Consider the following 23,630-nt stretch of genomic DNA (forward strand, 5'->3'; position numbering starts at 1 on the left):
CAGAAAAGCTATAGAAAGCAGGCGTTCAAATTTCCACGTTGACTACCGGCTTCCTTAAAATTTGCACCGCGGAGAGCTACAGCTTTCACAGAATGACGAGGAAAACTGTCAGATCTATCTTAGAGCTGGGAGATTTTTTCAAAAGCGGAGATAGAGGAGCAAACTGCGAGACATGGGATCCATTTAATCGAATTTTCAGGGTATCAACGCAGTCTAGTCGAATGACTATACCCAAAAAGTTTGAGGAAAAACTGACTCGGTGGTTCAAGCTCCCAGGCGACATAAATGATAATCAATCCATCAATAGAGCGGAATATCAAACCGTAGGTTGGTTTTCACAGATTTCGTAGAAATGTGGAATTTCTCTAGCTAGAGGACCAAACTTTACCTACTAAACTAGAATACTTAGAGTTTATATGCTACCCACTACTTACCCCTCTCCTAGAGGCAGGCTCTAGATAGGAGTGAAATAGAGATTCCGATGCCTGAATAAAAAAAATAATTGAGATCATGGCACAGAAAGGTTAATGATTTGAAAGCCCAAAGAGTTTTGACAGAACCGGTGTGCAGCTAATGTGATTCAGTCATGTCTGTTAGGGCATTAGTAGAAAACACCTACAGGAAAATTCAGGTGAAAAATCTCTCATCTTAGATTTGAGCAAACAGTAGTTTTGAAATTGTTGTATTTGAAAAACTTAGCTAGTCTATCAGGAGTTTGCAGGAGTAATGGCACAATTGGGGGAAAGTTTGAACCATGCAAGGAAAGAGGAATAGCTATTTTCTGGAATAGCACTTTCTCTTCAAGTAGTGCGTTATCAGTTAACCATATGATTTTCTCTTTACATCATTATAGTCAGAGTATTTGACTGCTGGACATGCAATCAAACCTGTTTTAATGGTGCCAGAGCCCTTAGACCGCTCAACAATGGCGAGACAAACCCTATTACCTCGGAATCTGTGGAAATACCTCTTGGTTCCAAAGTGCGGGAATGTGACTTCTGCACACCACTTGATTATACGGCTGCAGGTAATACTATGATGTTCAGATAATGTAATCATCCTCTTGAAAAAGTCTGAATTACATCACATTATATGATTTCAGATCAGTGGGGTCGACTGGAAAATGCAAGTGGTTTGACAGCATCCAATGTTGCAAAATATGATGGATTGCATAGTATGGTCGTATTCAAAGAGCATCCACCAAGTCATATGGATAAGGTATGAGGAATCCTATTTTTGATCTTTTGCCATAAGATTTGAATTACTTTACCACTTCTTTTTGGAGCTTTATTGAAGATCATTCCAAACAGATTCTGCTGAAAGACTTTTCTCTTTGACAATGTATTTCCACAATCTAAATATCCTTAAGTGTAGGCATACATTGCTTTGTCTTTAATTTTTTATGTGGGAAGGTAAGACTCTTTGCCAGGTCAGAGTATGATATAATGAGACAAAATTCATTTCTAATTTTTATATTATTCAATTTTAGAAAAAACTGTGGGACATCTTGGACTTGTGTACTCAGTGGTTTGAAGTCACGCATAAAAACAACCCACAGGCAATCTACCCTATCATGAATTGGAATTGCCGTGCTCGAGCAGGAGCTTCACAGCACCATGGGCACTCACACATGTTACTAGCAGAGAACTTCCACTATGGGCAGTGGGAGCGCTTAAAACAGGCTGCAAAACATTATTCAACTGAAAATCCTGGCTGTAACTATTTTGATGATCTTGTGACTGCTCACAGAAATCTTGGACTTGCAAAGATGTGTGGAGAAGCTTGTGTGTTTGCCCATATAGTACCATTTTGTGGCTATGAGTTCAAAGTCATCTCTTGGAATTTTGATGAAAACTTCAAGCAGGCAATCAGTGAAGCTGTGGAGGCACTTATTAACAAGTTTGGTGCAGAATGTTTTAACTTGTGCATTCACTTTCCACCTCTTGAAAAGGGAAAACTCAGAAAAAGTGCAGTAGTTGAAGAGGTGAAAAACAAGAGTTTGGACACAGGTGACATTGCAATGCCTTTTATGGCTCACCTTGTTGACAGAGGAGGAGTACAAAGTTCCTCATCTGATGTTTGTGGAATGAGGATATATGGAAGTGCCATAGTTAATGAGGATCCATTCTCAATTGCGCAGCAGCTAGGATGGTCGACATGACCTGGGTTTTGTAGTTTTATTGATTGTACTTTTACAACAAAGAGATTGCCTATTTTTTTAGCTTCACTCTCTCTTCTAACAATACTTTTGAAAAGTTTCTTCTCATTGTCAATTGTACTACTCAAACTTATTAATTATTCATAAAGTTATAAGCCAATCAGAGTGCCCCATTTTGGTCAGGTGCATGTATCTTGATACCAAATGAAAATCTAGATCAAGATTACTCTGGTTAGTTAAAAAACTGATGAAAACACTGATCAAGACACTTGAATTTTAATTGGCAACCTCAATTACCATAAAATAAATTATTCACAACCGTACTTCGAAAAGTTATTCACAACGTGAGCATCAAGTGGATTCAACACCTTGTCACCGAATTTTTCTCCCAAATGACACTTCAGACCACACACTATCCTGTACACAGTTCTGGGTGGATACCTTTCCCCTGAATCTTTGGCAACTTCCATTACAAACTTTGTGAGCCATTAGTTGAGAGATATGGCATCCATATCCTCTATTTCACAACTAACAGGATTAACCTTGTGCAATTCATAATCTTCAAAAGTGCCGATTTTAGATTTCGGTGGTCTTTTGAAAAGACCACCAAAATCTAAAATCGGCACTTTCATCTCCCTTTGCTGCTGCCATTTCTGAAATATTTTTAAAGCCTGTTTGTTTTTGTACTTTGTAGAAGATGGAACAGCTTCATTGGCCAGGACTTGTTCTTGGACTTGTTTAGCTGTACTTTTCGGCAAACGGAAACAACTTGGTCTTCCTTTCTCCTTCTCACTTCTCAGCCATAACCATCAACTACAATGAAACACTGCTAACATGTGACAAACGGCTTTCAAAATACAGGCAGAGACTTGCATGAGCTATTTACCTTTCACGCGGGGAATACATTATTTTTGCATGCTTTATTGCATTGTATTTTTAAGGTGTGATTGAGAAGTCATGTCAAAAACTCTTGCTTTGTGTTTAATCAGGGGTTCCAAACACCTTGAAATAATAAAGGCACAAGGCCTCATGCTTTCATCTGTTTCTCAGTGTTTGGAACCCCTGTTGAAACACTCGCACTGGTTTTTGACATATTATATGACCAATTTGTACTGACAAGATTCACCATCTACTGGTAACAATTCTCAAAGAGTTTTTTCAGCCAAGAACCAGTAAAGTGCCTCATAAGTAGACAAGTATAATTTTTTGGTGCACATCTCAGAGAACCATTAATTTTATAGATTACGATATCTATAGGATTTGGACTTTCATACCATATATTGTATCATTCTGATTAAGCAACCAGCTGATTTAAAATATTTTATTTACAGCCAATTGAGGCAATCAATCCTTTTAATTATTGTAGATAGAAGTGTTCTCCTTGGCCTTTTGAATATATTTTTGACTGTTATCGAAGAGTCAACCAGTCACGAATATTTGTGCTGTGTTTACCTCAAGGAAGACCAGAGTGTAGAGGCCTTTCTACCAACACAAAGAAATGCCTGTATATACCAGTGTGGGAATTTTTAAGCTCTGTTGTGAAATAGCTAGGTTTTGTGGTATGTTCTTCATGTCCACCAGATTCTTACATCTTTGCTTTCTGCTCAAGGACTTCTATTGGAGCCCAAAGTGTATAAGAGGTGGAGATTTACTGCATAGCCCAAAACAATGACATTTGGATGCAATGATAAAAAAAAAAAAAAAAAAAAACAGGGATAGGGTCTCACCCTGAGTCTCTTATGTTGAGTGTCTTTAAAAAATTATGAGCTGCAAGACTAAATTAAATGTGCTCTTGTGATAAACAAAGTTTCCATCAAAAAGCCATCTTTTTTTCCACTAAAATGCGCATCAGTGTAGAAGCATAAAGAAATCCAAGAGAATGCAGTTGTTGAACCTGCCTGACCACTAATGCCATGTTAAAGCTCTGTTGTCCCTTGACCTCTCTAGCTTGTACCTGAAATTGTTTACCCATTTGGGGTTATGTCATAGATAGCCTAGTGTAGCCCTACCCTCTCCCTGTTTCTTCTCAGGGGGAGGGTACAGCTACACATAGGCTTTGTGATAATCCTCAAGGGAACTGCTTCTTTCAAATTCCTCCCAGACCAGTAAAAAAGACATACAGGCTAAGGGGCTCTATTCTTTGCAATAGCACCAAACTACACTTACACCAAATGTTTTCTCAAGCTTTTATTCTGTATACCCACTACTTATTTTACAATACTTATACAAGATTTACTACCTTCCTAGAGCTTTCCAAGTATTTTTGACAACAACTTTTATCAACACTTACTTTGCTTATCTCTGATACTTTCAGGAAAGGTAAGAAATAGAAAGATGAGTAATTAACACAAAAATCCTAAAACCTTTCTATCAAATTCCCCAACACACTCATTACCCAAGGCACCAGAATAAATCTGAACTTAGGCCTTAGCCACATGATCAAACATTTTCATCCAATGTATTAAAGATCACACTTGATCATTACACCAACTGTCTTGTCTTCCTGTGTTTGATCTAGATCAAACATTTTCATCCAACACCTTGCTTCACAGGTAAATGTTTGATCATTTAGCCACCCCATGATTTGTGCAACACAAGACATTGAATGAAAATCTTTGAGTGCTTTCCCCCCAAAGATCTCATATTTTGAAAATGAAACAAAAAAAAGTATGAAGAAAACATGTCTTGGAGCTGGACTTAAACAAGCTCTATCAATGATAAACATTTTTATCTCTTGTTCAAGATTCAAAGTTTATCATCTTCATCAATCTCTTGTAATCTTGGCCAGCAATAATTTAAATCTATTGGCACCCATGATTCTCTTGTGCCCATCTACTGAGTTATTTATAATTCCTTTCAAAGCTTTCCTCCAATTTGAAGGCATTTTTTCAAAATTGTTAATGGCAACTCCATGTAAATATACTCAGTTGTAAAGAAAAGATCAAATAAAAATGAAAATAAGTCAACAACTTTGGTTTTCAAAAATTAAACACCCCAACAATGGGTGCTGCAATTAGATATATGCTACACAGAGTGTCAGCTGCCAATTCAAGGAACATGACTCCAGATAATTTGATACAATTTTAAAGCATAATCACTATTCCCACTTGGCAAGAAATGACAAATGAAAAAAACCTTACATTTAGCAAAGACAGACTCTTTTGCCATAACAATAACATTATCAATAGCTTCAACCATCAGCTACAACAAATTGGTATGAAAAGGGTTCATGACGGGTGTCCCAAACTTTTTAGCACTGCACGTTTCACTGCTCGAGAAGAGTATCTCTTTAAGCCAAGAATCAGAGTGGAATAATCTTATCTACAATGTTACTTCAACTAATGACTGAATTTCAACATACACCCACTGCTCTCTGAAAAAAAACTTACAACCCAAAATTTCCCTCCCTTTCCCAATGCATAACAACACAAGATTTTGATGGATGGGTACAAAGAGTTTTTGACAAACATGAACTAATAGTCGAGAGTGGTTTGAGACGTTATACATTCCTGTTTTTTTCTTGGCCCAGAAGGCAGAGTACTAGGTAAGTCACCATTCTGAATTTTTCGTGACATGGCTGAACTTTAGAAATAGCCTGAAACTGGCAACTTTGAAAAATAAACAATAAAATAATAATAGTAATAATAAAAATGATACTAATAATACTACTATGATGGTGATGGCTTTCCCAGGTGAAATTTGTCCCACAAGTCAAGAGAAATCATCTCTACAACAATGACATCGATAATACAAAACAAATGAAATGTTAAATGTAACTTAACTAGCAAATCTTGTAAAACGACATTCCAGTTTTTCTTTGCATTTACTCTTTTCTACATTGGTTTGTAAGTGATGGGTTCCTTTGGGAGGCAACTCCAAAGTATTCTGAAAGCATGGTGTAAGAATTTACAGCACATGTACAGGATTCCAATATTTCTTCTCAGGCAAATGGCATTTTATAATTATATTATCAGACCATCACCTAAGGTCTTTACATGTATCAGTTAGTCTTACATCGCCCCATCTTCTAGTTTAACAATATCAAATTCAACACAATCTTTAACTCTAACTTACTCCAAAAAATGAAAAATAGCATACGAGATGAGGTTCGAGGTAAGGCTTGGTTCTTACACCAAAGATAGATTTACATACAAGTTAACGCAACCATATTTCTCTGGTGGCCCCTCTAAACTTCACATGTACATTGAGAAATCAGTTACCTAGCACAGGTAACCAAATATACAAGATATTAATTAATCATATCACTATGATCATTATTTACATATCAAAAAACATCTTCATTTTTTCTTTATTTCCACAACTGATGACTCAGAGTTTGGCCCGAGCCAGGAACCGATCCCATTGGATAAGCTCCGTAGCCTGCCATGCCATTAGGTACAGGTCCTGTGGTGACAAACTGAGGATGCTGCTGCTGTGGGAAGGACATTGGTTGCTGTGGTATCCAGCCATTTGAAAGTGGTGGCTGTGCAGAGGCAAACATGTTTGAGTTTCCATTTGGCATGTTCATCTGTTGAGGAGGCATTTGTTGTTTCAGTCGCATCTGTTGCATTTGTTGCTGAATCTGAGCCACCTGTTTGCCAAGAGGAAAAAATTGATGACACCCCAAATTCTTAAACAGACATAGCACTCAATCCAAATTCTGGTCAGTATTTTGAATTCAATACCCATGTAACATCCAGTCAGACCAAAATACATGTTTTACTTGAGTAAAATTCTTACAATCACCATCAAAACTGGTAATCAGACCTTAACCAGATTAATCAAGCCCATGAGCTTTATTGACAGTTGTTTACTCCTTTAACTCTAATCCACTTTTTTTTTTCATACTACACAAATCCTTCATGATATTAGGGCTTTTGGTAATCAAAAGGCACAACCTAATGGAGTTTTGTGTGATATTCTGTACCAATTCAATGCACATTTGGCTTTGTTTTCTACTTGGAAATTACCATTAAACTTTCCAGCTTTTGACAGGGTTCCACTAAGACAGGTCACCTCCCTCAAATATCACCGAAAACACCGCCATTTTGGAAGACAGCACTCTGCTCCTAGCTCCCACTAACGAACAGAAACACCTGACAGCAGACACATTACAAACCTGTTGCTGCTGCTGTTGTTGCTGCTGCATGAAAGCTGGTTGACGTGGTACTCCCATTCCCATTGGCATTCCTTGAGGAGGAATTGCACCCATGCCCTGAGGGGGAACTGCACCCATCCTGTTAAACATAGCTGGGTGCTGATTAGGTAGGGGTTGTTGCTGGTGTTGCTGTGGAGGGATGTACATGCCACCAGGTACACCAAACATCTGAGGTTGACTGCCCTGTGTCTTTGGTGCATACAGTGCCATTATACTGTCTGTGAAAAAAATCAACAGAAATGATAAAATGCAAATGTAACCAAGTGAAATCACAAAGTCATCATAATGCAAGGCTGTGCTCTAAGGAAAATTGAAGGGAGCCCAGTGCTCTGAAACTGTGAAATCCAGGGTGCCCAGCACTTGCTTTTTATGAAAAAACTAAAATTCCTGAGTCACTCAAGAGCAAAAGTAAGGCGCCAGGGGCAACCAGGCGCTGCTAGGCCACAGCTTTGATAGTGGCTCTGCTGATTACCTCTCAGCATACTGGACTTGTAAATAACCTAATCATCTGGGTGGAAGACAAAACAAAAGGTACACTAACATTGTCACCACTAATTCTATTCTTCAGGCCAGCATCGCACACTGAGAACACATTGATGTGTTGTCAAAAGGACTGAAGATCTTTCACCCTTTATGAGTAATAATAAGCATGAAACCTCAATTAGATGAGCACATTTTGGTGTCTCTAAGCCAACTGACATTTCAAAATAACTCTGTTTATTTCAAATTAAAAATAAGAGATAAAGACAACGGCCCCACCATTCACTCCGATGAAGGGCTAACGCTCGAAATGTCAGCTTTTATAATTGTAACGGTGGCCAATTTACCATTTCAACTTTGTTGATATATTCAAATTATTACCCCACCTTTGGTTGACTTATTGGTTGTAGAGTCATCTTTAAGAAGGGAATCTTCATTTGATTCTTGAGGTACTTGTGTGTTGACCTGTTGGTAGTAATAAAGTATGGAAACATTACCAAAACTAAGAAACAAAATTAATTGTCTACATCAATAATTCCTTGGAGGCAGTGTGAATACTGCAAAATAGACTAGATGTTTTATTCAGAGTAAATCATGCACTGTGTAGTCCTTAAGAAGGTAGTTCTTGACTAGGACTGTTGTCCTTACGAGTGACTGTTTTGTGGAAAGAGAAGGGTAATTTTTGCCACGTAGTTGGCTGTCAGACTAAAGTTGCGATTGTCAGTTGGAATTGGTCAGTTTTGCTCCACTGGGAAAGTGAGTTAGAGAAGAATTATTTCCTATTACCACTTTGACAAAAGTAAGGTGTGATGAGAAATGGCAGCGGCAATACCATTACCTGCTGTGATTGGCTAAAGCCAGTGTCAATTGTGGTATTTGCTTGAAATGCACCAAAATCAATCAGCTAAAACAAATACAAGTGATGAAACAAAATAAACAAACAGGGTGGACAAAACAAAATGACCGAAATACAGGTTGTAACAAAAAAGAAATGTACAAATAAATGAATGTAAAGAGCTAAATGTGGTCTGTCACAAGCAACTAAAGGCGACAAGAGTAGGAGCCAAATTTGTGCTTAACTGTTGAATTAGTAAAATGGTGTGGACATAACATCTTTTTCATTCCTCTACAGTGCTGAAGTTTGTCATAAGACAGATATCAAATGGTGGAAAGTATGACAACTTTCACATGTAAAATCTCAATTTCAAAAAAACCAGATAAAAAAAAACTCAACCAACATAATGAACAAAGCAGAGAGCACAAGCAATATTTCTTCCACTAACAAACAAACTCCCTGAAAAACATAAAATCCCTATCAATAAGGGGCCATATAAGACCCTTCCTTTTTAGTAAAAACCAAATTCTGGCTGGTCAGGAGCCCAATTTTCAAACCCTTTACCTCACTCTCTAAACCAGTCTTGGCAGGTTGTGAAGCAGCAGGCATGGGCTGGGCAAGAGAATTTAGCAAACCACCAGAACTCACTGGTGCTGATGCTTGGGCTGGAGCTGGGGCAGGTGCTGGGGAAGGTGCTGGGGTGTCTAACGACAGTAGATCAACCAGAGCAGCAGGTTTGGCTGGCTCAGGTGCTTTGACGGGGGGAGGGTGGGAGCGTGGACGTGGTTGGGCCACTGAACTGACAGGAGGAGCAACCTTTCATAACAAAAAGTATGTAAGCAAAGAAACAAATTGGTGGAAAAATTGATTGTTAAAAATCTTCTATCTCCATTAGCTGAGCAAGCCTCCCTTCCTTCCACACCCTTCCAACCTTTTGCAATATACCTCTACAAACATTTAAACAACTTCTCCGGCACTCTGCATTGCAAAACCTTCATGTTTGCACTACTTGTCAGCAGAGCAGTATAGTTTGCATTGGATCTACTAAGTTTTAATACTATCTTCTCTCCATTTCAATAAAAGAGAAGTAGATGAACAGTCTGATGGGGAAAGAGAGATTGCCTTTTAAGATGCATTAAGAAACACACCATATTTATTTACTCTTGTTAATTTGCAATTTAAGCCAGAATTGCATAAAGTAACCTTGAAAAAATACTTGGGTTTCAGAGGGGCTTGAGATGATGCGTAGGTGCTGTTACCAACCAAGCCCCAAAGCTACATGTTAAAAAAGAGGAAAGTTTAGATTGCACTAACTGAACAAGTCTAACTTCCAAAGTAAGAGGTACTGGTTCATGCCGAATCCAAGCCTGAATTCTTCAGTATTTTTCATTCTCTAACTTACTTTCTTTTCAGCTTCAATTTTGTGTGGAGTTATGGTAATTTCTTCTCTCTTGTCTCTCCTTTTCTTCTGTTTCAGAAACAAAGTACCAACTGAGGTTAGTATACAAAACAACTTGGTGACAACCGAGACAAACAAACTCGAAGGCTAACAATCTGAAATCCCAAATATAAACTTCTGAAAAAAATAAACTGCCGTTAACCAAAACTTACAGCCAAGCCACAAATCCATACAGTATTTTACACATCCACAGATCTGCATGATTCCTAACCAAATTCCACCATCTGTGAATTTTTTTTGTAGAGTGGAAGGAGAGAAGGTGAGAGGGGAGGGAGGGGGAGGGGACGTAATTTGGTGATTCAGAAACCAATTGACTTCTCTCATGCTGAAGCTGATGAGCCTCTGTTGTTACCTTATCGGCAGATTTTGTTTCTTTGGCAGAACTTGGGGTGGATCTATTTGGAGGTAATCCATCTTTCTTTAAATACTGTTTTCGTTCATATTTGCTCCTGATAAATGCCTCTACTGTTCTGTAGATTCAAATGGAGACAAGAAAAACAACAAAGGGAACAGCAAACGTACAGCCGTCATTCAGCCTATTCACAAAATGATCAAAAATGTTCTGTAAACAAATATGTTTAAACAATGAATATATAGTGTGACGTATTCAACGTAATTATACTATAAATGATTGTAAAATGTAACAATTTTCGAAAACGAACACTAGTGTATTTCATTCCTTCTTACAGAAAGCATATAGAGTTTATCATAGAAGGAATTAGTCTGGTTTCTCTACATTTGTTTCCACAAAAATTGCCTATCAAAGACGTCACTCTTGGCAACCAATTTTACTACCAGAAAATGCCCATTCACCATTCGAGTCAAAATGAATTCAATATCGTTGCTTCGAACTTGGAGAAAACAACTGAACGAGTACGTTAATCGTACAAAGTAGTTGTTAAAGCTGCATAGGGTAACCACTCGTTTAAAACTCTCAAATTCTTTTAAAAAAAAATTGACGAAGTGCCAAAGAAAATTCAACGAGTGTGGCAAAGATTAGACGATATTAGACTAAATTAACCGGCCGGTAAAATATTCAATTTCACAGCACGCAAACGAATTGGAATGTGCAGTTATCGCCTCCGAAACAAGCGGTATCACGTAAACTACAACCAGTAAGAGCCATAACTACATGAACACAATGAGAACTAATCCCAAACAGCTCCGCCTCAATCGAAAACGAACATGTTTCATAATCGGTGCATTGAAAATGGAATGAACCGTCATTGGATCGTGTTTACGGTAAACGACCTCGAAGAGATTAGTTCAGAGTTTAATCAAAATAACTGTTCAAATTCACCGCAAGCAAAAAGCAAAATTCTGTCGAAAGAAAGTTAAGGAAATTTGAGCAATAAACAGAACATACTAGCTAGCAAACAAGAATACTGATTACTAAATTTAACAAAGACAAGGCTAAACAATCGTAGTGATACATTTATGAGCGATAGTTTTGAATGGTACGAATCAGTTTGCGGACGGCGAAAGTCAGACGGCAGATAACATTCCCAAAATTCTGCTGCTCGTTTATTTCCCCACTGCTGAATGCTCTGAATACAAAAACATAAATCAAAATAGGAATTAATTCAAGTCAAGCATAAATGTGAAAACAGTTGGTTAAAACGTCGACTTACGTCCATCTGTTCCGGAGTCCATGAATCGAGGTTCACTGATTTTACTCTCGATATATGTACCCCTAAATTTCGATGTATGCCGGCACAACGAATGCATAGGAAAACACCCAGGTTCCATGACGCCCACCGAGGCCCTAAACAAGAAGTTTAAAATCAAATCACTTATCAGGAAGCATAAGGAGCGTTAGAAACAGAGAAAGTCTGTCAAGGAAATGATGATCGTACAAGTTTACATTCCAAACGAAGCTTACCTTTGGCCGCGCAATCGGCACAGTATCTATTTTCTTCCTCTTTCAGCAACTCTGATAAAATAGCCTGATTTGTGTTCTGTTTCTGTCCTTTATCCCTCTGTGTTCTAGAAGTCATGCTGGACGCAGAAAGTCGTATCCGTTTCTACCATACGTCCCAAGTCAAAATGGCTGAATCTATCGCGTAAACCGGTCGTGAGCCCGCGTTCACAAATCGGTGGCGTGGTATTTACGTCACGATGACATCATTATTTGTGTTCAGCTTTCCGGATCGATAAAGGTTTTGACAGCAATACAGGAACTCTTGGACGATTACACAACTTTCTATTTCGTCTACTATCTTGGGAAGAAATCTTCATCCTTTATAAGAAAGGAAGCGGTAAAGAATTCGATCGCCATTCAGTTTCGGAAGTACTGTTAGACTTCAGTCGGAGGGGTGAGTTGACGATTTAAACGTGTTCTAGTGGAGGGGTGAATACCTGCCTTTGTAGAAGAGGCAGTTTTAATATTATGTATGATGTGAGAATACCGAGTTCTCATTTTTACTATTTCACTTCGCGCAATGGAAATCTTCCTTTGTGTTTCGGATGAAAATATTTTTCGGTATTATTCACTATTGACGGATAAGACTCGTTTACCATATTAAAACAAAACCTCATTAAAATTAACTTTCAACGCACTTCAAAACACGCCTACTACAAAACTAGTAGTAGGCGTGTTTCAAAGTGCGTTGAAAGTTAATTTTAATGAGGTTTTGTTTTCAGTATGATAATGAATGATACTTTCTTGGCTTCGAAGAGGTCTGTGGACGAAACTAGTTTTGTAGTAGGCGTGTTTTAAAGTGCGTTGAAAGTTAATTTTAATGAGGTTTTGTTTTCAATATGATAATGAATGATACTTTCTTAGCTTCGACAATCAAAATTTCGCAAAAGACTCGTTTACTCTCTCAACGTAATTAGAAAGTTGCCCCTATCATTTTCTCATCATGTAAGTGTACTTACATGATAGGTTTAAACATTTTTATTGAAAGTTTCACCAAGCATTGAATATTTACAACTCTGCCGCAAGAAGAATCTGTAAGGCTCTGTAAGTGATTGGTGTCTCACGGTCACATTTGACTGTCGTTTTCTTAGCTCCTCAAGGGTTTTTTGCTCAACCAAAATCGCGCAACGTGCGTTAACAGAGGCATTTAATCTGGTATTAACTATTGATAAAAACTGCACGTTCTCCAGCCAAATACACAAAGTATGATCACGTGAGTATTCTCCTGCTTGCCACGCGCCATTTATTTGGGATAGACCGTAAATGATGGAATATAACGGGCCGACCATTTAACTTTTGAGGGGGGGGGGGTGGGTGATTTCAGGTCATCAAGAAATTTTTTTTCTAGCAATCTGCTGTGCAGGATATTTTTTCGCGATTTTTTGGTATATTTTTTCTGTTACATTTGGGCTGTACGCAATTTTTTTCTTCCAACAAGCGCTTGCAGGAATTTTTTTTCAAAATCACCCACCCCCCCCCCTCAAAAGTTAAATGGTCGGCCCCTAAAGGAAACAGAACCTTCCCTTTCTCACCTAATTACTAAGCCCTGCACTACTAAAGGCTTGAGGAGCTGTTAAGGAGCAGAGGTCTCTTGTTCTCATTTCTCGCTGCGTTTCGTATCATAAAGGATTTAAAAAATATTTTTTTTCGTGTATTTCATAGAACACTTCTAGGATTAAAAATTTAAACCAAGGGATTATACAGGCGTATATGGAAATTGAATTTTGTTTTTGGAAATTGTCCTTTCAATATGTACAAGTATCAGAGCTTCTTTCCCTGTTGTTGTTTTGTATTCAGCATGGACTGCTCTTGTCTTTGCTTTTCGGATTTGAAAGCCATCTTATTCGCCTTCTTTTCCATCCGTCGCACCTGGTAACAAAAAATAGAAAAAAAGAAAAAAAAAAGAAAAAAATATAAGTCAGTTAGTTCTGTTTATTTCTTTAACGTTTGGCATCGCGAGTGTCGTTAAACTAAACGCCCTCACAGCAAAGTGCGACGCAGAGTTCTTTAAGACAAAAAGAAAAAAAGAAGAAACAAACAAACAATTGTAATGAATAAATACCACGATAAGAACGCAAGGCACAGGTTACTACGAATCATGGGATACGTATTTTGATGTACTACTACGACCTGCAGCATTACCCTTAGATTTAATGTGACCACAACAGAGTTAGAAAACGCAAATAAAGAGGTTGCACTTGGCTAAGAAGGAATAAGGATTATCAGGGATAAAGAACACTATAAATGAGGATGTAGCCCTTTCAGTTGCTTTATTTCAAGAATCACAAACAGTGGCAAAGTCTGAGAGTTTCCTCAATGTTTCCTGTATAAAAGAAAGCGGGAGCTTCTGCGTTAAAACGAATACCAACCTTTCTGATTTTCGCTATTGCATAAATAGCGCTCTCTACTGCGAGGATCGTGCATCATACGTATCTATAACCGCAGTTCAAAATATATGAACTTCATATATTCATTGTAACCAACCTTTCTATCGTTCTTGACTTCTTGTTTCCTTTGTTTTTTTTCTTCTTTAGTTTCGTCTTTGCTTCTCACAGTGTTATGAGAAAAAAGCGTTTCCGTCTCCTCTGTATCGATGCGTTCGCTAGCCTGCACGTTCTTTTTGGATTCAGCACGCTGTGAAAGCACACCAAGTGGAATACCAACCTTGGATAATTTGATTGGTTTCACCTTAAAGGGAATAAAACCAGTAGAGTTAAAACTGATGCAGTCACAACAGCCAATCAGAGCAAGACAAATATCACAAGGAGCCAATGAGAACTCAAAGTAAACACGTGTCACCGACGAAAAACGCGGGAAAGCCGACCAGAGCAAAGGCAAATATCACAAGGAGCCGATGAAAACTCAAAGCAAACACACATCACTAATGAAAAGCACGGGAAAGCCAAACATAGCAAAGGCAAATATCACAAGGAGCCAATGAGAACTCAAAGTAAACACACGTCACCGACGTAAAGCGCGGGAAAGCCAATCAGAGCAAAGGCAAATATCAGAGTCAATGAGAACTCAAAGAAAACACACGTCACCAACGTTGAGCGCGAGAATGCGCGAGCGACCAAGTCATAACTGGTTTTTGTCTGATCTAATTGGTTTACCAAATGTTGTGATTTTTCTGGACGAACCAAACAATCCCGTATTGTTTTTGACATTTTTTAAAAGTTGAAAATTTTCAGTTGTCTTCTTGATTCCATCACACCAAATAGATACACCGAATGTCTTTGACACTTGGGAAAATAGTCACAAAATTCCTATAATTCTTTATAAAGAAACGTTTTTAAAATCAATATATACGTAAATAAAGTGACATGTAAATTACCCTTGGAGTGTCTTTGATCAGTTTGGGATGATTGTAGAGGTTTGAATACGTACCTAAAAAATATGATGATTACAATTTAATTAGATTAAAGTGTCAAAAGGCAAAAATTCAAATCGATTTCTTCCCTTATAAAAAAGCGAGAGAGTTTTTATAATCTAAAACTGTCTCTTTACTTCTCAGAGCGTGTGTTCACAACACAAACTAAATTGTAAAGAAGCAAAAGAACAAAGTCACACCCGAAGATAACAGATGCACCTTAAAACAAGGAGCTCCATTACAAGAGTCGTGACTTAGTCACTGTCCCACAAGTGTAACGCTAAACCAGTGAATAAATACCACCAGTCTGCTGACTAATTGTGGATCACAAAATAACAAAAAATGCCAGTATTCATATAAAAACTAATGATTTATTTTGAAATATGGGATATTATTTCATCTCAGGGTATCACTAGGTGAAAATATGGCCTCATATGTTCTTTCTGAAACCATACAGTGTCTCAAAAACAAAAAAAAATCCTGGCATCCAATTTGTTCTTCATAACATCATTTAAACAGGTGAAGTTGAAAAACTGAGCTAGCCGTTTCAAGATGAAAAAAATCCCAACTCTTTCAAACCACAAAACATGAGTTTTGATAATTATTCTCCAAAACTCATACTCACTTAAAATGGATTCACAGTCCCATTTCTCTTTTGGCTCTTCTGCAACTCTGACCAGTTCATCTGGAGAGCTGTCACTATCTTCATTTTTATCATGACCTCTGACCAGTTTACTCTCCTTGACATCAGAGAAACTATTAGAAACAATTTGCAGTCAGTAAATAACAACTTCTGATGCACAAACGGCACACCCTTATTGATGAACCCTTCTTAAGTTTCCTGATACAGTGTTCTCCAAAGAAGGTGGCACCCAGCAATTGATTGCCACCTACTTTAGGATTTAAAGCTGCCTCCTTTTTTTGTTCTGCTTGCTTTTCTCTTCTTAGTTTGTGCTTTTGTCTCCTACTTTGCCTCCTTCAGTTGCTTTTGAGTTTTTTTTTTTTTGTCATATCTTGTACAATATAATCCAAAAAGCAACAGAAACGTGCATGTGCTTTGTTATGTGTTAACTGCCATGTTTTCAATGACATAAACATCCGGGTATGTGACAATTGCCTGTGCTCAGCCCTTCCCTGTGAAATCATTCAATTCCAGGCCCACACAGCCTGGTTGACGGTCCCTCAATTTGTCACAGCCACCTACTTAAGGTTGGCTAGACACCTACTTCAAATCCTCTTGAGAACCCTGCTGATACCCAATGGGTGGTGTGGGGCCCTAAGTAGTGCCCACTGCTTCTGTTGGAAACATGCAATGCCCATCAATCAATTATCACTAACTCTGCCAGTTTTTTAGAACTCACTCCTGTACTTGTTGGCTTTCAATGAATTCTTCAGCCAGAGCATTGAGCCGTTTGCTGTCTGGCTGAATGGTGCCTTCTAGCTCTTCGTGATCCAGTGCTCCTATTTCATCTTCATCATACTCCTCCATCAACTAATAACATAAATATTAATCATAACAAATAACAACATAAGTTCCATTCATTTATAATTTCAAAACATTACCAGGTATTTTAAAGGGGAACTGAAGCCTAAAATTGGTATATTGTTTGCATTCATTTCTAGTTAGCTTTAGAGAAGTAAGATAAAGTGTCGATGTTCATTTTTGTTCACTTCTTGTTTTTTATGAGAAAATTCAATTTGAAGTTGCCTTTTTCCTGCTTTTGGGGCTGTAAGACTGTCAGCTCAAAATGGGTCAGCAGCAGTCGTTTATGACGTCTGTGGTGGGGAAACAACTTAGGAAAAACAACTGTTACCATTTCATTTTCGTAGTTAATCCCCATTACAAGTCACGCAACTTCGATAACTCCATAACCAAACCAAATTTCTGTAGGAAGAGTACGGGTTTATTATCTTTCTTCCCCACCAGTGATGCAAGAGCGAGCTAAAATGACCACTGACATTGCTTTTCTGAGCCGCCGTAATACGAGGCCAAAATACCACTTTAAACTATTTTTCCGAGGCGAAGTTGGGCCCAAAGACTGAAAAAAAACCCTCGAACATTACTATTTGAACTATAAGCTGCAACTTAAAAATGGTTCATTTTTAGGCTTCAGTTCCCCTTTAATATGTAAGTTAAAAAATATAAGTTTATATACATTAGTATAGTTGTGAAGATTGGCCTAATCAGCCATCTTCATACCCATGAAACCCCTAAGTGACATTTTTGAAGTCAATGGTCATTTTTGCTTGTAAAGGATGAACATCAGTTGCAAATCATGATAGTTTCGCAAGTACTACTAAGTATGTAAGTGATATCACAGTATTTATTGTAATGATATTATATGTAATATCATTATTGTAAGAAGGGTTTCCAATATAAAAGGTACCTTTTCAAATCTTTCATCAATAAGTTGCAAACCTAGAAAAAAAAAAAAACCATACTTGAGATATATAAACTATAATATATATTATTAGTTCCCTGACAAAATGTTCACTGATATAACAACTTTGCTTTTCCCTGATGATTTTCAACTGTTAGTTTGTTTTTTTGTCTTCTGTCTATCTATCTCTCTGTCCATTTTCTCTGTCTTTTTGTCTGACTACCTGTCTGTCTACTTGTCACTCTGTTTGTCTACTTGTCTGTCGCCTTGCTTCATTCCCTCCGTGACCATCTGTCGCTCTGCTATTGATAAATCTTTTTGAACTGCGTTAATCTGTCTGTCCATTCATTTCTGCCTGTCTGTGTGCCACAGCATTAGAAGCTTAAACTAAAACTTGCAAAAGCAGTTTTAAAATAATACTTTTTGTTTTTCCCAACCTTCATTCCTTCTTATTACAGATGATGTCATGGAATAGTTTGTAAATCTTGATTTAGTTTCCTCTTCCTCAAAATACGACATTCCATCATCTGACTCGTCAGCCTCATCTGAAGGATAAAGATCTGCATCACTTCCATCCTCATCATTGCTCCCAATTAAGTTGTCATCACTACAAAGAAGAATAGTTATAATTATAACATAACCAAAGCAAAGCATGCAATCTGATTGGTCAATTCAGTGTCCTCCATTTGTCCATGAGTGTACGCTGCTGACGTGAGCAAATGCAAAGACTATTTTTCCGCGTGCGCTTGTTTTTTTCTGGTCACGTAAGATTTGTTAAATAAAAGGGAACTCTTTTGCTATAATGTATCAATGTTATGTTATAAAACAAATGGTAAACACCACAGCATACACTACTGAGTTATGGATGTACTTGGGAGGTTTGCTAAGCACTCAAGTAGCTAGAGTCACTCTCGGCTATCACGTTGCACGACTCTTATGCTTCTTTTGTGCTTAGCAACCTCCCGCGTGCATCCACAACTCAATAGTGTACGCTGTGTTGTTTACCATTTCTTAATAACAAAGTAAGTTAGGACTGTGTAATCATCCATTAGTACCAAATAATCTGAGAAGGATCTGTTAGGTACTGAACTTTGTTTACTTCATTCAAAGGAAGACTTTTAACTAGAAAACTTTTGGTTTAAAGAAACAAAAAGTGTTTAAGAGGAATCCATCAGAGTTCAAAGTGTGTTTCAAACACAAAATACATGTATTTCATATGGTATTCTAAAACCCTGCTAACCTTTCATAGTCTGCATGTTCACCATTTGCCTGGAGAAATGAAAACATGTCTTAAATTTATTCATCCTGTATATATTTTAACTAAATCTCACAAATTTCACAATTGTTTCAATCAAATGTTTCATCAAATGCTGAAATTGAACAGATTTTGGAGTACTACAAATAAAGGCAAAATGAAATTCCTCTGTGAAAGCAATCTTTCAATTGAAATTTGTAAAACTCCACCATCAGGAAAAACAAACTCCTGCTATATATCTTTAAGTCTTGTGAGCAGAAAAAACTTAAGGGTGAAAAAGCTGTGCAAAGATTATATAATATATATCTTATTAACCGAGCACGAGGGCCATACTGAGAGAATATCGGCCCGAGGTCTTGACAGTACAGACCGAGCGCAGCGAGGTCCATACAAAAAAGACTGAGGGCCGATGTTCTTCCAGTATGGTCCTGAGCAAGCTTAGTTAATAAGAGATTTATTATACGACTGAAGTTCAAAGGGACACAAGTGCGGTATCATTCGGGACCATTCGGGACAGTGCCCGGTCCAATACTGAGAGAATATTGACCAGCAATAGAACATTTTGATTGGTTGATTTTAGTTATTGGCCCTCTGACTGCCCGAGTCGTGTAATAAATCTACATATTCACCTGGCAGGCTGTTCATTAGTGTTACAGTTAAGGAAATAAACCAGCAACTATGCCAAACTTTGCAGTTAAATTTCAATAACCTGAGCTTCTTTTTTTTAACACTTAACACTATTATAATGCTATTGCATTTCTCAAAGGAAATGCCCCCCCCCCCCCCCATCACAGACACCTCCATTACCTTCAACATAAAATCATCCTCCAAAATGTTATCAGGGTCATTCAGATCCAGTGCATCATCCAATGCAGCCACAATATCAGGATCCAAGTCAGGCCGGGGACCTAGAATGTAAAAAATGGAAACCAAACTAGCATAAAGCTCACCAGTAGTAAGAGCATCCAAAGACCTAATTCTGGGAACTCTTGATGTAATATGTACCACTTCATATTCCCATTTGTAAGTGACTTTTCACACCCCCATCCTGTTTTTACACTCCCTCCACATCTTAAAATAGCAGCAAGTGTACATTCCCCTGAGTAATGCAAAAATATAGCTGTCTTGCAGTTTAGGTTAACCACTCACTTTTATTCCCCATGGTCTAAATGGAGATAGGCCTGCTCAAGAGGTCAAAGATATTCATTCAATCACCTGAAACTGGAGCAGCAAGATTAAGCATTCCTTCTTCTTCCTCATATCTGGAAGCAAATACTTCAGTTGGCAATTTGACTTTACCAAACTAGAATAAAGAATCAAATGAAATTCAGTTAATCATAACGTTAGAAATATGGATAATAAAAGCATTAACCATTTCACTTCCAAGATCTACAAATCAATTCTCTGGATCGATACCAGTACCTGAGCAACTGCTCACCCACCCCTCCCCTAACCCAACATTTAAACCCTACCTTGTTATCAGTTGACTGTTGTTTGGTCTGCGGAGGGGTAAGTTTGCAGTTGCTCAGGTAATGACTATGATCCAGTACTTCTTACAGTCAGCTAGATATTTCTTATAATTTTAGCTCTGAGAGTTTTGTGTTAAAACAGATTATAACCCCTGGTCAATACTTTTCTTTCCTATCATTGTCTCTCTGTTTGGTATCATGTCAACACTTAAAGGAGAAATTACTCCCTTAAGGTGCAATAAAAGTTTAATATGAGAAAACACCACTAAGTTGTTTTAAAAACTTACCTCCACATGATCTGCAGTTGTCTTGGCTTCAATTACAGCCACATTATCAGGGAGTGGCTCCAGTGTAAGGTTTGTGCGAGGTTTAAGGTGCTGCAAGTAATTGTAGTCATCATCAAAGAAAATTCCATGCTGTCTTTCCTCCTCCTTCTTTTTATGCTCATCTCTGAGGCAACAAGTAGAATTACCTCATTAGTAACATTTATATAAAAGACAAGGTGCTTTTGTAATACAAAATCCAGAAGTTGACTATCATCACACTATCGTCAGCTTTTGTAATCGTTACAGTGGCCAATTTACCATTTCAACTTTGTTGATATATCCATATCATCACACTAGTCTGATATAGAGACAGGAAAACCATAAAGTAACATGTTAAAACATTAAGTAAAAAAAAAATCAAACTTAGGAATTAAGGCACTATATTCAACTTTTTTTTTTCTTACTATTTTATTTTGTTCTGTTTGGTTGGTTATGTTTTTCTGTTTGTCTATATATCGGAGCTATCTGAGGATAACGGAGCTACCTACAAGGATTATCAAGAAAATACAATACAGGATTTAATAGTGAAGAACTGTAGGAGCTGATACTAAATCATGTGAGTTCAAAGGGTTCTATAAAAGTACTACAGATAATTGAATGAATTATGATCATAATGATAATATTAATAATGTAAGAAACAGACAGCACTCTCTGTCGCGTTCCCGATGCCGCAGACACGTGGTGTTGTGCACCGGAGTTCGCCAGTATAACCACAGTGTTGAACTTTAGACAAGCAGCAGCATCAAACTCTTTATTCACTTAAGCTGGCAGTCTTTGTACAGCACAGGCGGTAAAAACTATAGAACGGATACATGAAGGTTCGAGATAAGGAAAACCGAAAGACTTCGAAACTAGAAATGATAAAAATGAGGAATATTACAAGCATAACTTACATCGGATCTTGACTCCGGGGTAGAGAACTCCTAAACTTCGTTCGGCTCCGAAATGCTTTCGCTACAGTGACTCCTCGCAACTGAGCTACTTGCTTATAGAAGGCGAATTTAGTTCTTACACTTTGACGTACGGGAAATAGAAATGAACAGAGCTTTATGTAGCTAGCTTTGAGCGGATATTCGCTAGTCACGGAACAGAAATCAAACAAAGCGCGCTAACAAATTAAATAGAAAGTCATTGAAAGTTTCTTAGTGTCTTTGTGCTAAAAACGGAAGAGTTACATAAGTAAAAAAGATTAGAGTTCGTATCCGTAAACGTGACACTCTCCATCAGTTCACCAGTGTAACTTCCCCATGCAGACTGTTGGGAAAGCGTGAGAAAAGTATGTTAATCACAAGCCAGAAGCAAATGATTTACCACCTTTTCGAGTGTTCTCCCAACATACCAAGCTTTCATCAAATAAACTTCCCTTCATTATGGGCTTACTGATGCAATAAACAATAGGTTTGTGACCAATTGGGGTGCTCATAGTATCTCGGTTATTTTACAAAATATTTTATACTTACTTGGAGGCTATTTGACTTGGATCCTGGATGTAAGTAAAACAAAGATTCATTCACTCAATTTCAGGCAAACAGGAATGTTTAAAATACAATGTTTCTACAGCAGATGGTAAATCTTGCAAGTATCAAAGGAATGCATGGCCTGATGATTCACAATCTTCATCCTTAATGAAAATAAATGTCTCTTTCAGACACATTCAACTTGTGTTGATAAAAATTTCAGACACAAACCCTCCAAGATTATTACCGCAGCACCATTGTTTTGTTCCTCAAAAATCAACTTTTCTAGGAAAAAAATGTCTATCACTAATATCTTTGATTTAATAAATAAAATTAAACCTGTCTTCTAAGTAAGTTAATAAATTGCCCATAGCACATAAAAATTTTTAATCATATACAACACGCATTTCCTTTTAAGTATTTAACTTACCAAGAGGATCTTCCAAAACTTTTTCACACCATATAATAGTTATACGAGAGGGAAGTGTTTAAATACTTTCGTTTACAGACGTTTTCCAAACGATGATTTTTGATAAATGCTTGAATGCTACACTTTTAATATAAAGAATTAAGAAATAAAAACATGCCTGACTGGAAGAATCTAACGGTAGCAACACATGTTTAGAACTCTCTTCGTCAGCTTGTAAGGGATCTTTCTGACTTCGATGGACGAGCTGGAAACTATGAGCGCTTTTCTTGTCAATAAACGGCTTCTTTTTCTTCCCCTGTGACAGAAACAGTTATCTTACCAACGTCTTAGCCATAGTAAAAATATATACTAAAAGAAGAGACTTAAAAAACCTTAACAAGTAGCTTACCATTTCAATTTTGTTCTCTCACGTGTTAGTCGCCATGTTTGTTCTTGTGCAATCACTTGCTACGTCGGTACTTTTCCAGCGGTAGCTGCCTATTATAAAACTTATTTCAAATAAGCCACATTTTCAGTGACCAATGTCCAGGCAACTCTTCGAACAAACGTTATCTAATTTTGACGATAACAATTATGAACATATTTGACAATTTGCATCTTAACTAGTAATGGAGCTGCGTCACAGTTTGTTCGCCTTGGAAATTTAATCAAACGATCTTAAAAGTTTGTTATTTGCAATCTGCCTATTTTCCTCGTATTCCTTGCTAGCCTTGTTCATGGGTTATTTAATTAATGTTTTCATCTTAAAAGCCTATATCATGTAGACTTTCTTCAAGACATTGCATTTCTTCCTTTATGAAAGGATTCCTTTATAAAATAAAAACTCTGCGTTAAATTCAACCATCCGGCGATCGATCTTTCTGCCACCTTTTCACAGGAAAGACCGTGAAGCAATTAAATTGTTTCTTTTCATAAAAATTATCTTCAATTA

The 23,630-nt window shown here is 37.5% G+C and overlaps 3 protein-coding genes and 1 long non-coding RNA gene across 6 annotated transcripts; 1 reads left to right on the forward strand and 3 right to left on the reverse strand.

The window, feature by feature from the left end:
- Positions 1-12: 12 nt before the first annotated feature.
- LOC111336771 (uncharacterized) lies at positions 13-3,581 on the forward strand. Of its 2 annotated transcripts, XM_088743390.1 has the most exons (5): positions 13-327; positions 854-1,027; positions 1,103-1,218; positions 1,490-2,166; positions 2,853-3,581. In XM_088743390.1, exons 1-4 carry the CDS (start codon positions 93-95, stop codon positions 2,159-2,161), a joined length of 1,197 nt encoding a protein of 398 aa, XP_088599516.1. In that variant the 5' UTR covers positions 13-92; the 3' UTR covers positions 2,162-2,166; positions 2,853-3,581. The 2 variants fall into 2 exon arrangements, with proteins under 2 accessions (XP_088599516.1, XP_022798660.2); XM_022942925.2 differs by having other exon boundaries at positions 1,490-3,581.
- A 749-nt stretch (positions 3,582-4,330) lies between these two features.
- Positions 4,331-12,179, reverse strand: LOC111336783 (stromal membrane-associated protein 1). 2 transcript variants are annotated; one of them, XM_022942938.2, is made up of 10 exons: positions 11,973-12,179; positions 11,722-11,855; positions 11,552-11,637; positions 10,443-10,560; positions 10,034-10,099; positions 9,196-9,447; positions 8,635-8,700; positions 8,183-8,261; positions 7,278-7,534; positions 4,331-6,749 (listed from the first exon to the last, which is right to left on the reverse strand). In XM_022942938.2, the coding sequence occupies exons 1-10, from the start codon at positions 12,085-12,087 to the stop codon at positions 6,468-6,470; spliced, it is 1,455 nt and encodes a 484-aa protein (XP_022798673.2). In that variant the 5' UTR covers positions 12,088-12,179; the 3' UTR covers positions 4,331-6,467. The 2 variants fall into 2 exon arrangements, with proteins under 2 accessions (XP_022798673.2, XP_022798674.2); XM_022942939.2 differs by lacking the exon at positions 8,635-8,700 and having other exon boundaries at positions 11,973-12,167.
- A 797-nt stretch (positions 12,180-12,976) lies between these two features.
- LOC111336798 (protein LTV1 homolog) lies at positions 12,977-23,220 on the reverse strand. Its single transcript, XM_022942956.2, has 14 exons — positions 23,088-23,220; positions 22,857-22,994; positions 22,273-22,295; positions 20,774-20,936; positions 20,233-20,320; positions 19,825-19,925; positions 19,003-19,031; positions 18,200-18,369; positions 17,769-17,800; positions 16,743-16,873; positions 16,007-16,137; positions 15,346-15,398; positions 14,496-14,699; positions 12,977-13,880 (listed from the first exon to the last, which is right to left on the reverse strand). The coding sequence occupies exons 1-14, from the start codon at positions 23,088-23,090 to the stop codon at positions 13,773-13,775; spliced, it is 1,374 nt and encodes a 457-aa protein (XP_022798691.2). The 5' UTR covers positions 23,091-23,220; the 3' UTR covers positions 12,977-13,772.
- LOC148717345 (uncharacterized) lies at positions 21,537-22,266 on the reverse strand. Its single transcript, XR_015994728.1, has 2 exons — positions 21,706-22,266; positions 21,537-21,609 (listed from the first exon to the last, which is right to left on the reverse strand). It is a non-coding gene; the product is annotated as an uncharacterized LOC148717345 (long non-coding RNA).
- Positions 23,221-23,630: the final 410 nt, after the last annotated feature.

Source organism: Stylophora pistillata, chromosome 13 (assembly GCF_964205215.1).
Source record: "Stylophora pistillata chromosome 13, jaStyPist1.2, whole genome shotgun sequence".
Lineage (NCBI taxonomy): Eukaryota > Metazoa > Cnidaria > Anthozoa > Scleractinia > Pocilloporidae > Stylophora > Stylophora pistillata.